Here is a 13,322-nt window from a genome sequence, read left to right on the forward strand (position 1 = left end):
CGAAACACAACACAGCGCTTCAGCCCCAAAAAAACGAAACAAAAACGAGAACAAAAACAGCACACATTCTCTCTATAAAATGATATATTGGGGACATTGTGTTTAGATTTTTTTGTTTGACGGTTTTGTTTATTTATCATTATTATTATTTTAACGTCGACAAGAATCTTCAGTCCAGCAGCGACGATAATGTAAACAACACTCTGGGAGGGAGAATCTAGCATCGACGTTTTGGGGGAGTGGGGGGGGGGGGGGGGGGGGGGGGGAGGGGGGTCTGCTGTTGGCTGTCGGCTGGGGGTCCGGGAGTGGGGGGTGGTGGCAGCGGGCGAGGGTCTTCCTCTCAACTGGAACACAGAGAGAGACATTGGGTAGAGCATCATCGAGAGAAAATATCGTCTCCGTTACTTAGTCTTCAAGGTTCAAATTGAACAGCATAAAAAGCAGCCCAAAAGCTTGTAGATATGATATTAATTAAGGCATTCATTTACGGGGGAAAAAAGTTTGAATATATGAAGATAACAGGTTTCTGCCCGACGGCAACGAGAGTACAATCACACATTCACACTAACACAGAGTCTTGAGAAGCCAACGCTCGTAGTATTCGTGTTCTGGAAGAATATTTGTAGAAAATAACCAAATAACCAATCAACAAGTTCACAGCACATCGTAGTGTGCCACGTTGTGAGCTTATCGACCTCAGTCCAAAATGGCTTAAAGTCAACCTTACTTGGCGGGCACGGTGGGCGACCCGGAGCGGTGGAAGTGGATGTTCTGCCACTTGCCGTCGCGGCGGTGCCAGATGCGCGTCTCCTCCGACTGCATGGTGCGCGGCAGGCCGCCGGCGTCCATGTACTGCGTCAGGCGGATGTAGGCGATGCACGCCGCCTCGTCGCCGATCAGGTGCACGTGCGGGTTGAGCAGGATGGTGTGGATGGGCAGCTTGCCCTTGGACAGAGCTGGAGAGAGAGAGAGAGAGAGAGAGAGAGAGAGAGAGAGAGAGAGAGAGAGAGAGAGAGAGAGGAAGGGGGGGGGATGAAAGGTTGCTCGCTAGGTCGATAAGGCAGTAGCCTCGGAAACCCAGACATTTTTTATTCCAGGGAGAAGAAAAAAAAGTCTGGGTCCGAGTCCACTTCAATTCGGCATACAGTAGCGCAAACGCCTTTGCTAAATTGACGCACACACGTACAAACACACACTCCTCTCTCTCTCTCTCTCTGTCGCTCTAATTAATTAATCTCATGTCGCGCAGCTGCGTCTAGATTCTCCCGGCAGATCCTGCCGGGAGCTGCTTATGCCATACACCATAGAAAGCATAGGTAGACCCCAGGCTAATAAGGCAGTGGTCTCGCAAAACTGCTCATCTGGAGCAGTGTGTGGTGTGGTCACTGTGGTGTTAATGTGTACCGTTCTCAGCAGTGTGTTGTGTGGTCACTGTGGTGTTGTGTGTACCGTTCTCAGCAGTGTGTTGTGTGGTCACTGTGGTGTTGTTGTACCGTTCTCAGCAGTGTGTGGTGTGGTCACTGTGGTGTGGTGTGGTCACTGTGGTGTTAATGTGTACCGTTCTCAGCAGTGTGTTGTGTGGTCACTGTGGTGTTGTTGTACCGTTCTCAGCAGTGTGTTGTGTGGTCACTGTGGTGTTGTTGTACCGTTCTCAGCAGTGTGTTGTGTGGTCACTGTGGTGTTGTTGTACCGTTCTCAGCAGTGTGTTGTGTGGTCACTGTGGTGTTGTTGTACCGTTCTCAGCAGTGTGTTGTGTGGTCACTGTGGTGTTAATGTGTACCGTTCTCAAAGTAGAAGCGGTGGAAGTCGGTGCCCTCCACCAGGTTGCCGAGGGCCTCGGGCTCAAAGGAGGTGAGACCGGGGTCACAGATCTTCCTGAAAAAGAACAGGAATACACAAGCGTTAGTTTAGTTTAGTTTATTAGTTGGTTTGTTTTTCCATACAAAAAACATTCTTAGTTCATCAGTTTATGTTCTTATTCTGGAAAAAAAAACAACATCTACCCTTTTGTCATTTAACTTAAAATAATACAAATAAAAATATATATGTATACCCCTTTTACAGGTTTGCTTACATTTTTTTTTCTTCTAAAAAAGCATCAGGAATATACGGTGTGTGTGTGTGTGTGGCGTGTGTGTACTGAATTGCAGGTGGCTTTTTGTAGACAGGAAACTTAAGCCGTTATGAAGCACCATTCTGCCATCTAGTGGCTCTTCTTTGGACTGCAGTGTAATTTCTTCCCATTAAACAGCAAACCTTTTTTTTTAAAATACCTTTTTATACCCATCTGGTTCCATATACATTTTGAAAATGTAAAACAATAATAAAATGAAGTTTAATTGTACTACCATGTTAAAACAATAATAAAGTGAAGTTTAATTGTACTACCATGTTAAAACAATAATAAAGTGAAGTTTAATTGTACTACCAGGTTAAAACAATGAAATTAAAAGCCGTAAATTGTTCTCACGTGTACGCTTCAAAGTCTCCATTGTTGATGGCCTCAATCAGCTGTTCTGTGACTTTAATGATCTCCTGTTTACGAGCTTCAAAGCACACACACACACACACACACACACACACACACACACACACACACACACAGACACACACACACACACACACACAGTTATACAGTATATATAAACACTCGTGTAGGCCTACTGAACACATCCACACTGGAGCCAGGTAAAGCACACAGAACAATTAACGGGATGCACCGCTGGTTCAAACTCAAGAGCGTCCACCAAATGGACCCGTACGGGTCCATTTGGTTCCATTTAGTGCACTCTCTGAGTTGAACTAGTGTAGCATCAACAACGCAAAGTCACTGCCAGGAATCTGGGGGGTACGAACACACGCTGTATACCAGGAGATGCACAGATGAATTGAAAAATGTGGTATCTTATAGCGATGTCAAAATGACACTAATATTGGTTTTAGGCGATATTTTATTATATAATGTTTTATAATTTGTTTATAATATCTCTGCTGTTGATGAGAAATCAGACAATTCCAAAAAAGGTTCATTATTCAGGAATTAAAGAAAACCTTATATATTTTTTTTCTTTTTTTAAACAATGCAATACTGCCTCATCATAGTTGGAATTGTGACTATGTATTGTCAATATTACTTGCATGAGAGGGGGAGAGGTGGTGGAGTTAACTGCTTTAGCAGACAGTTTGAGGGTCCAATGGAGTTAAGAGGTTTTGTCAGCACTTCTAAAATACTTTTCATTGGGTCCAAATCTTATCAAAAGGGGTTACAAGTTGGAATGACATGTTTGCATACTGCTTTTTAGGAGTCTGCATCCAGAATCACAGTAAAGGTGGTTGCACACTGGACGCGTTTTTCGGAGAACCGACAGAGAAACGCCGCTAAAAATCAGAAAAATGCGCTCCGTGTGCAGGGACCATAACCCATTTTGGGTGGGAACCCCTTTTGGTGTTTTAAAAATTATGTTGTAATTTAGCTATTGAAAAATAGCAGATCTACAAGCTACGAGCTTGTAGGTCTGCTATTTTTGAAAAATCATGAAAATATTTATTTCAGAAATATTTAGAAGAATTTTCTTAAAATTTGAGGTCAGTCCTAAATAATAGGTGTAAAGTAGAAACTAATGGAAACTTGCATTGCAATATCGGTATCAGCCGATTTGACCGAGCAATCGGTAATCGGATATCAGCCAAAATCTCAATATCGTGCATCCCTACTGTACACACACACACACACACACACAGAGGATCTGAGGAGAGACCTGCGAGGATTATACAGTAAGCGGGGGAGAGTCAGTGTGGTTCACCGTTGGCGACTAACGTTACCTTTCATGCTAAGTAGGGCAGCTATAGGAGATAACACATTCAAAACCATGAACAACTGCACTCTTCTGACTCAGAACAAAACAAAACAAGCTTCCAATTGTCACAGTACATTGACAGACACGATGTGAAATCACAGCGACATGAAGGCGTACGGGAATGCAAATGAAGGGGAATGACAAAATGACCACCGTGAACTTATTTTTCTTTTTAAACCATGCTACTCATGTCAATATTTGTTACGTTATGTGTCATCGCTGCCGAGAGGGAATCTCACACGTTCCTTTTTTATTATTTAAAAAAAAGAACAACATTTTAGAATTGTGAAAATTTCCGATCGACAAGTCCGCAGACAATATGCTGCCATGTCAACTGCCTCACTCCATTGCCATTTTAGCCTATGCACGGTACACCGTAACTTGTGTTTATATGCAAATAATTGGAGCTTACACAACAAAGAACTTCTTTACATGGTGTAAAGCCGCAACGTTGAAGTGTTTCTGGTTTTCTTTACCTTCGACAGAGTCGTTTCCACTCGTCTTGCCAGCGGTCTGACTGCTCACCGTATCAAGACAACTCGTCATTCCGGCACAGGTCAACAACAGCAACGACAAGACACTAACTGTGGATGAATGAAGCATGTTTCCCTCCCAAACCTTTCTTCTTTCTTCAAGTACTGAACGCCTGACTGTGACTCTACCTACTGTAGTAGCTAATAGCCATACCTTTATACCAGTTTGTGCGTACAGTATGTATGCCTACGGTACCTCTATGGCCTATGACCTATGACCTATGACCTTGTTGAATGTTTACGGGGGACAGAAAAGCTAACAGGAAGATAACGCTGCTGTCGGGCTGAAACCTCTCATCTCCATGGCTTGCCTCCAATGACTTGCCTTCCAGGCTCAAGTCGATCGGTTCCTTTGAAAACTGTTAATTGACACTAAAAGAAGGTTGGCCAATAACATGACCTAATTTTAACCCATGTACTGATCGTTTAGAGTAAAATAGACAAAACACATTTTTCTTTTCTTTTTGTTGTTTTTGTAATGTTTTTCTTGTGCCCTGCGGCAAAATATAAAGTTATTTTGTTTTTTGTCTTTGTCTTGATGCTCCCTGTCCCCTTTCACCAAAATGACCACAATGGAAACAAGCCTGTCGGCTTTCTTGTGTTTCATTTCATTTCATTTCATTCTCAATAAACTAATAAATCAATCCATATTTTAACTTTTAGTTTTTTTAATTAACGACCTACTTGATCATACTACAGTGTCACACTGTAGATCTGCTACTTTTGCTATTCTTTAAAAAATTGAATCCTGTACAACAACAACATATGAGGTTTCCACGCGACAGACGCTAAGGTTCACCAGACCTTCCTACGATTGGCCATCTATAGACGATGGTGTTTGCTATTTGCAAAAGCCCAACAAGAACAGCAACAAAAAGTCCCCGGGTCCAGGCCAATGACACCGCTCACATGGACAGCAGACAGACCTTTGCTCTCTCGCCTTCAATTTGAAACTGCGGTCCAGATATTTGGCTTCATGTCTGCTATGTAGGTGTCCTGTCAGACACCAGGGTGTAAACGTATGTAGGTGTCCTGTCAGACACCAGGGTGTAAACGTACTGTATGTAGGTGTCCTGTCAGACACCAGGGTGTAAACGTACTGTATGTAGGTGTCCTGTCAGACACCAGGGTGTAAACGTACTGTATGTAGGTGTCCTGTCAGACACCGGGGTGTAAACGTATGTAGGTGTCCTGTCAGACACCAGGGTGTAAACGTACTGTATGTAGGTGTCCTCTCAGACACCAGGGTGTAAACGTACTGTATGTAGGTGTCCTGTCAGACACCGGGGTGTAAGCGTACTGTATGTAGGTGTCCTGTCAGACACCGGGGTGTAAACGTACTGTATGTAGGTGTCCTCTCAAACACCAGGGTGTAAACGTACTGTATGTAGGTGTCCTGTCAGACACCGGGGTGTAAACATATGTAGGTGTCCTGTCAGACACCGGGGTGTAAACGTATGTAGGTGTCCTGTCAGACACCAGGGTGTAAACGTATGTAGGTGTCCTGTCAGACACCGGGGTGTAAACGTACTGTATGTAGGTGTCCTGTCAGACACCAGGGTGTAAACGTACTGTATGTAGGTGTCCTGTCAGACACCGGGGTGTAAACGTATGTAAGTGTCCTGTCAGACACCAGGGTGTAAACGCATGTAGGTGTCCTGTCAGACACCAGGGTGTAAACGTATGTAGGTGTCCTGTCAGACACCAGGGTGTAAACGTATGTAGGTGTCCTGTCAGACAATAGGGTGTAAACGTATGTAGGTGTCCTGTCAGACACCAGGGTGTAAACGCATGTAGGTGTCCTGTCAGACACCGGGGTATAAACGTGTCAATGGAATCAAATCATTGATGTTCGCAGCCCTAGTAACACTACACACAAAAGGACCGAGACATCTGCCTGAAGAGACCTGGGTTCATAAGGACACACGCACGCACGCACACACGCGCACACTTTCCTGTATAAATCAAATCAGAATCAATAGAAAGTCTCCACAGCTGCAGGACATGATTACTCATTAGTCATTAAATCGCACGGTGGAAAATACAGCACGCTCCACCTCTATGACCGGAATCACTGTCACTTATTCTTCCACCAACCCAGCATACAAGCATGAACACATCCAACCATCCATCCATCCATCCATCCAACCATCCATCCATCCAACCAACCAACCAACCAACCAACCAACCAACCAACCACCGTTACCGTTAGTGGTGGGAAAGTACTCACATTTTATACTTAAAAGCATAAAATACTGCAATATAGAAATACTCATACATGAAAGAGTTACATGAAAGAGTCCGGAATTCAAAATGTAAAAGTACAAAAGTTTGGGCATGAAAATGTACACAAAGTACCAAAAAGTAAAAGTACTCATTGTGGAGCAATGTCCCATTTCAAGTTTTTAAATGTTTTAAACATCTTTGGAAAATAGCAGATCTACAAGCTATAGATCTAGAATAGATCATAATGTGTCACATTGTGATCTTGTAGATTGGGCTATTTTTAAAATAGCCGAAATGTATTCACTGCATTAGGCTCTCTCTACAAAATATGGCGGTCTCGCCAATGAACTGCAGCGGCCAACAAGGTATGTACCTTTATATATTTACAATTTAGGCATTTAACAGACCCTCTTAACCCATTTAGACCTGACGTCGAAATAAAAAAAATGTCTTTTCTGAAAAAAAACATGTTTCTATGTCAGTTGTTCTCAACATATTCATGTCAAGGAACCCCAAATATATATATGACATTGGCCGCTAGTTCCAGGGACCCTCTCAGTACCAAAGATTTGAGTTAAAAACTCGCTCTGAAAGAACATACATTCAAAGATTTCAGGCACATTTTCACGATTTTTCAAAAATAGCAGACCTACAAGCTCGTAGCGTGCCACTCGGTGGCGCGCTACGAGCTTGTAGATCTGCTATTTTTCAATAGCTAAAGTATAACATAATGTTTAAAACACCAAAAGGGGTTCCCTCCCAAAATGGGTTAATCTCATAATCTAGAGCGATTTACAGGAAGCAGGAACACCACAAGGTATAATTCATCAAATCCATTGCCATAATCAAAGATCATAAGTAAACTAAGAACCTAGAATATCTGTACAATTATATTTTCTATAGCTCACCTGCTGAGCTTCATGACAACAGCCGTTTGATTGGACATGAACTCAGAACTCTACACTATAGTCTGTGGTTGAAGGTGCTGTGGCAGTTTGTGTCCACCAGAGGGAGCAATGGCACAGCACTACATCAAGGTACACTCTGCAGGTTGTTTAATCCTGTTGCTCTCAATTCAAACATCATTTGCCAACATCATTGGCCGACAGCAGCACACACACTTTAAAGCCACCAACCACAGACAGTTTTATTTACTCGACTGTAAAGTCTAAAGTGTATATTTGGAGCTACAGTAAGTGAAAGGTTAACGCACTATATTCTGATAGTAGGCTAATATAGAGCAGTGGTGCTCATTTGTCCGGGGACCACCAGTGGTCCTTAACCCATTCTTTTGGTGTTTTAACTAATAGTAAGGGCATTTTATCAGGTATTTGACCAATCTGGGAACTAAATCGTTACCAAGAAATTTCTTCACCAATGTGTTTCTAAAGGTGTCTAATAACATGTACTAAAAGTTTGAAATGTGCAAAACTAATGCTTGGAATGGATTCAGAATCATGAAAACCCCCTAGTTTCATATGTCACATGCTACTGAAAGAATGATGACATTTTGACTTTTTTGCCTTATATAGGATGTTGATGGTACGGTCACATATTATGCTAATAACTCAATTTCCCACGGGAGTTGAATTTCAAACTTTTAGTACATGTTATTAGACACCTTTAGAAACACATTGGTGAAGACATTTCTTGGTAACGATTTAGTTCCCAGATTTTCATAGATTTCTCTTACTATAAGCATTATGTTATACTTTAGCTATTGAAAAATAGCAGATCTACAAGCTCATAGCGCGCCACAAGCTTGTAGGTCTGCTATTTTCGAAAAATCGTGAAAATGCTTCCGTGGGAATCTTTGTATATATATATTCTTTCAGAAGACTTTTTTTTATTTCGACGTCAGGTCTAAATGGGTTAAGGGGGTTCTAGGTGATCCCCAGCTAACCGATGGAAAGGATGAAGAAGAATGGATCAGTGTTTGCCTGTTATCTCTCCTATGGTACCACATCAATACAGCATGGAATTCCTATTCGTTATCGTAAACAAAATCGTTATCCAACGAAAACACAATAGACACAAATCTTGGGTCCGAGAGGCTAAATCTCATAAATGCTGGTCCATGTCTCAAATGCTGAATAATATTGGACCTCGATATGAAAAAGGATTTCACTGCGAGTGTTTGTTCAGTAACGGGGGAAGTCTCTTCAGCTCATTTCGACCTGAGGACGATTCTTCCAAATCCTGACAGTTTTCTGAAAAACCTATGTCAGTGGTTCTCAACCTTTTTCATATCAAGGACCCCCAAAAATATATGAAATTGGCCGCTGACCTCCATCTGAAAATATGTAGGGACCAGGGATTGTTCTAAAGCAATGATCACAATCAGAATATAGAGATATTCAACACTGAAGTTAACAAATTGAATGACGACTGCATCTTTACCACTGAAAGTGTGTAAATGTAGGCCTAACACTGCACTCTTTCGGAGTAACACAGATAACATTAATTGAAGACCCCTGGAAACTCCATGTTGGCAATTGTTTTCGTTGACGATGGCGAAAAATGTTCATTGACTATCTTGGCCTTTACACTAATGAAACTAAATCAAAACTAAGCTATGATGACTAAAACTATGACTAAATGTACCATGTTTCTCAACAAATAAAAACTACCCTAAAATGTTAGGGATGGACTAGTGGACAACATATCCAGTAGAACTAAAATTCAAGTCATATTGTGTTTGGTTGCGCTCTGAAAACAGAAGATCTACAAGGTCACAACTTGTAGATCGGCTATTTTCAGCATGCAACCAAGTGTAAAATCAGCCATTACGACTAGACTAAAACTACAAGATGACTAAAACGTGACTAAATCTAAATACAATTTTAGACTATATGACTGAAACGAAATGTTGCTGATTTGCTGTCAAAATCAACACCACTAAATCAACCCACTACTTTCCTTCAGCGATACGAGAGGGGTCAGCAGTCTTGTGGCCCCTTCCCCCCTTATGGGGGGAATCCAGGGAGAGGGTGGGGGACTTACGCTGAGAGTCTGGGCTGTCCGGGGGGCCCCCGCCGCCCGACAGGTGGGTGCGGGTGTGATTGGAGCGTGCGGGATGAGCAGGCAGAAAGACCAGAAAGGAGGAAGTCAAGAAGAACAGCACCAGGTAGGCGGCGACCATCGCTCGCAAGGTGTACCGACCGCACTCCTCAGCGCTGGGCCAGACGCTAGGGGAGTACCAGCGACACGAGGAGGAGGAGGAGCGAGACGAAGAGGAGGAGGTGGTGGAGAGAGAGGAGGGGCAGCGAGAGGGGCAAGGAGGGTACGAGGCCGAACGCTTAAGGAGCTGGATGTGATTGGAATTTGTGGAGGAACGTCGCACTGGGCGAGCTACGAGCGAGAGGGGTGGAAGGGGTGGATGGATGGATGGATGGGTAGATGGATGGATGGGTGAGTAGGTAGGTAGGTGGGTGGGTGGGTGGATGGGTAGATGGATGGATGGGTGGGTGGGTAGGTAGGTAGGTGGGTGGATGGGTAGATGTATGCATGGATGGGTGGGTGGGTGGATGGGTGGGTGGTTGGATGGATGGGTGGGTGGGTGGGTGGATGGATGGGTGGATGGATGGATGGGTGGGTAGATGGGTGGATCCACAAGATAGGAGTGCGGATTGAGGAGATTTATGGAAGACAAAAAAGGAGGGAAAAAAATGGATGAATGAAACATGCAAATAGATGACAGACAAAACAGCCAGTATGGACAGAGCATGTCAAGGAGAACAGATGAGGGGGTTCCAGTAGTGTCCGTGTGTGTGTCCGCGTGTGTGTCCGTGTGTCCGTGTGTGTGTGTGTGTGCGCGCGCGCGCGCGCGCGCGAGAGAGTTTTTCCTGTGTTGAGGACACTGTATTTTTAAAAAATTTTAAAGAAAAGAAATCGACTACTTTCTGTAATAAATGAGGCTTACATTTTTAATTCATAATGGATGTTCTGTTATGTTTGCATCCCGGGAGGACACCAAATCATTTTGGTCTTGAGCTGAAAACTTTTGGAAGAACTGTGTTACAGTATAGATGATAGAAGCCACCTCCGCCACACACACATGGCCACAGACCATCCATTATTCAACGTGTTTGTAAATGAGTCACAGTCTGGGAGTCACAGTGTGCTTAGCGTCGGAAACACCATTTCCCTGCGGCCACGGTACGTGCACTTCCTCCATTTGGGTTTCCGCCACAGACCTGCCACTTCTGTGCCAAGGGTCGGAATGTCATGAGAAGCTGCCATTAAACCAGTAGGACCTGAGGCTGATTCTACGTTCTACAAACATCTTCTAAATGCTAACAGTTTTCAGAAAAAACCTATGTTGTTATATATCGTTGCTCTCGGGCAGAAACCTCTTAATGCCTTATTTAAACATTTTTGTCTTAACAAATACAAGTTAAATAACACTGCACAACACGGCATTATACACGCATAATAGATGGAACTTGAAGCAAAGAACTTCAGTAAAACAAAAGTGAAATATAAAAATAAGTAATTCAGAAAGCTGTCAAGTTGTGATATCCTTCACAAGCACAGGTTTGCATAGACTCCATTATAACGCAGACAGGTCAGAACAGCAGGTGCTGCGGTCGGTGGCCATCTTGCCCATGTGACTCGAGTTGCGCACAAGTTGGAAAACCCTGCCAATAGTCTAGTAGCCAAAAAGTGAACCCGGACATGTTGAGTACACCAACGTGTTAGAAATGTTTAGTATGGGTCCCCAGCATGTAGAAACTGCCGGATGCTAACTTGCATTATGTTGAGCAATTTTCATAATTGGCATAATATGTGACCATACCATTAACAACCTATAGAAGGCAAAATATTCAAAATGTCATCATGCTTTATCTAGCATAGCATGTGATGTGTCAAACTAGGGGGTTTTCATGATGCTGAATCCATTCAAAGCATTAGTTTAGCAAAAAAAACACTCATTGGGCTTAAAACGGCCATGCCCAAATGTGCTGACATCATCAATTTGTGATGACGGCATTGGCCGTTTTTAGCCAATGAGTGTTTTTTGCAAAACTAATGCTTGGAATGGATTCAGCATCATGAAAAGCCCATAGTTTGACATGTCACATGCTACATAAAGCATGATGAAATTTTGAATATTTTGCCTTCTATAGGTTGTTAATGGTATGGTCACATATTATGCCAATTATGAAAATTGCTCAACATATGCAAGTTAGCATCCGGCAGTTTCTACATGCTGGGGATCCATACTAAACATTTCTAACATAAAACCTTGGTGTACTCAACATGTCCGGGTTCACAATGGGGCTCTATGGGCTGGCTACTAGACTACAACCTAATGCACTCTTACAGAATCCCCACCCCAACCCGACACTGTTGACCAGACACCAGCTGGCCGTCTGTCTCTCTCAGTTGTTTTAGCTAATTCCATGGTGTTGACCAGCGGTGGAAATTAAAGTACATTTCATTATTGAGGTCTTTGTACAATTACTTTCCAGTACTTTTACTTCTACTCCACTACATCTCGGATCCAAATATTCTACTTTTACTCCACTCCATTTGTTGGACAGCTTTAGTTACTAGTTATTTTGTAGATTTGGATTATTACAAAACATACATTACCCACTTCTGCCCTATATACATTTCGGCCATTTGAAAATAGACAATTCCAAATGCTTATTGGGGTGGGGGTTCCCAGTTAAATTATGATCATTTTGAGGATGAAACAACTGCCCTAGATCAGGGGTTCTCAACGTTTTTGGCCGGGGACCCCCGGAAATGCTTTGGCAATGTCTCGGGACCCCCGCCCGCCCCCTCCCGACCCCCAATATAAATTGACTGCTACAATAACCTTAAACCATTTTGGGCGGGAACCCCTTTTGGTGTTTTAAGCATTGTTATAATTTAGCTATTGAAAAATAGCAGATCTACAAGCTGCGCTACGAGCTTGTAGGTCTGCTATTTTTGAAAAATCGTGAAAAAATAAATAAATAAATAATTGTTTTTTAAAAATAATTTGGGGACCCCCTAAAATAATTTGGCGACCCCCCGAGGGGTCGCGACCCACGGGTTGAGAACCCCTGCCCTAGATAGTGAGTAGGAAGTCGTGAATGAGTGAATAATGTCATTCTGCAACTATTTGTTAACATGCCCAGTGTACCGGACACAAACAAAAGAGTGAAGCAACAGTTTTTGTTTGTTTAACGGTAGTGGCACAAACGATGGCAGCATGATACCTGATAATGGCATTTGTTAGTATACAAAAACAAATGCAAAATATAAAAAATATGAACGGCGGAACAGCCAACCGATATGAAACTAAAGCAATTAAACAACAGAGCTGATGAAAGCATAATGGATGGACAAAAACAGACGACATTATACTAAGCTACACATTATTGTGAACAGTTGTGGTAAAAATGGATTTGGGATTTAGCTACGCTGGGCATCGCGCCAACATCATGCAGACTCTCATTTGCTTGCAACTGAGTGTGTACAAAATGGAACCAGTTGAAAACAGGGAGGTGATAACTACAAATTGGAGTCATTCAAAACTTTTGATGGGCGGATGGGCAGTCTCATAAGTTTCTCTCAGAACTTGTGTTCCCCCAGATGTCCTATATCTGGGCCTTCAACCCATTAAACCTGGTAATGAATCAGTGTCATTTTAGATTTGAGCTATATAGCAAACATATGTTTGTCAGAAAACTCTCAGGATTTAGAAAAGCAG

General features: G+C 42.7%; 1 protein-coding gene across 2 annotated transcripts in view; it reads right to left on the reverse strand.

Moving 5' to 3' along the window:
* Window positions 1-209: 209 nt before the first annotated feature.
* Window positions 210-13,322, reverse strand: part of LOC306914495 (calcium/calmodulin-dependent protein kinase type II delta chain) — a 75,233-nt gene continuing 62,120 nt past the window's right edge. For both annotated transcript variants that reach the window (XM_079491544.1, XM_079491543.1), the window contains 4 exons: window positions 2,471-2,546; window positions 1,781-1,875; window positions 728-956; window positions 210-344 (listed from right to left, as the gene is read on the reverse strand). In XM_079491544.1, coding sequence (XP_079347670.1) covers window positions 341-344; window positions 728-956; window positions 1,781-1,875; window positions 2,471-2,546 — 404 coding nt within the window. In that variant the 3' untranslated portion in view covers window positions 210-340. The remainder of the gene's footprint in view (window positions 345-727; window positions 957-1,780; window positions 1,876-2,470; window positions 2,547-13,322) is intronic.

The sequence above is a fragment of the Electrona antarctica genome, assembly GCF_951216825.1.
Source record: "Electrona antarctica genome assembly, chromosome: 21".
Taxonomy (NCBI): domain Eukaryota; kingdom Metazoa; phylum Chordata; class Actinopteri; order Myctophiformes; family Myctophidae; genus Electrona; species Electrona antarctica.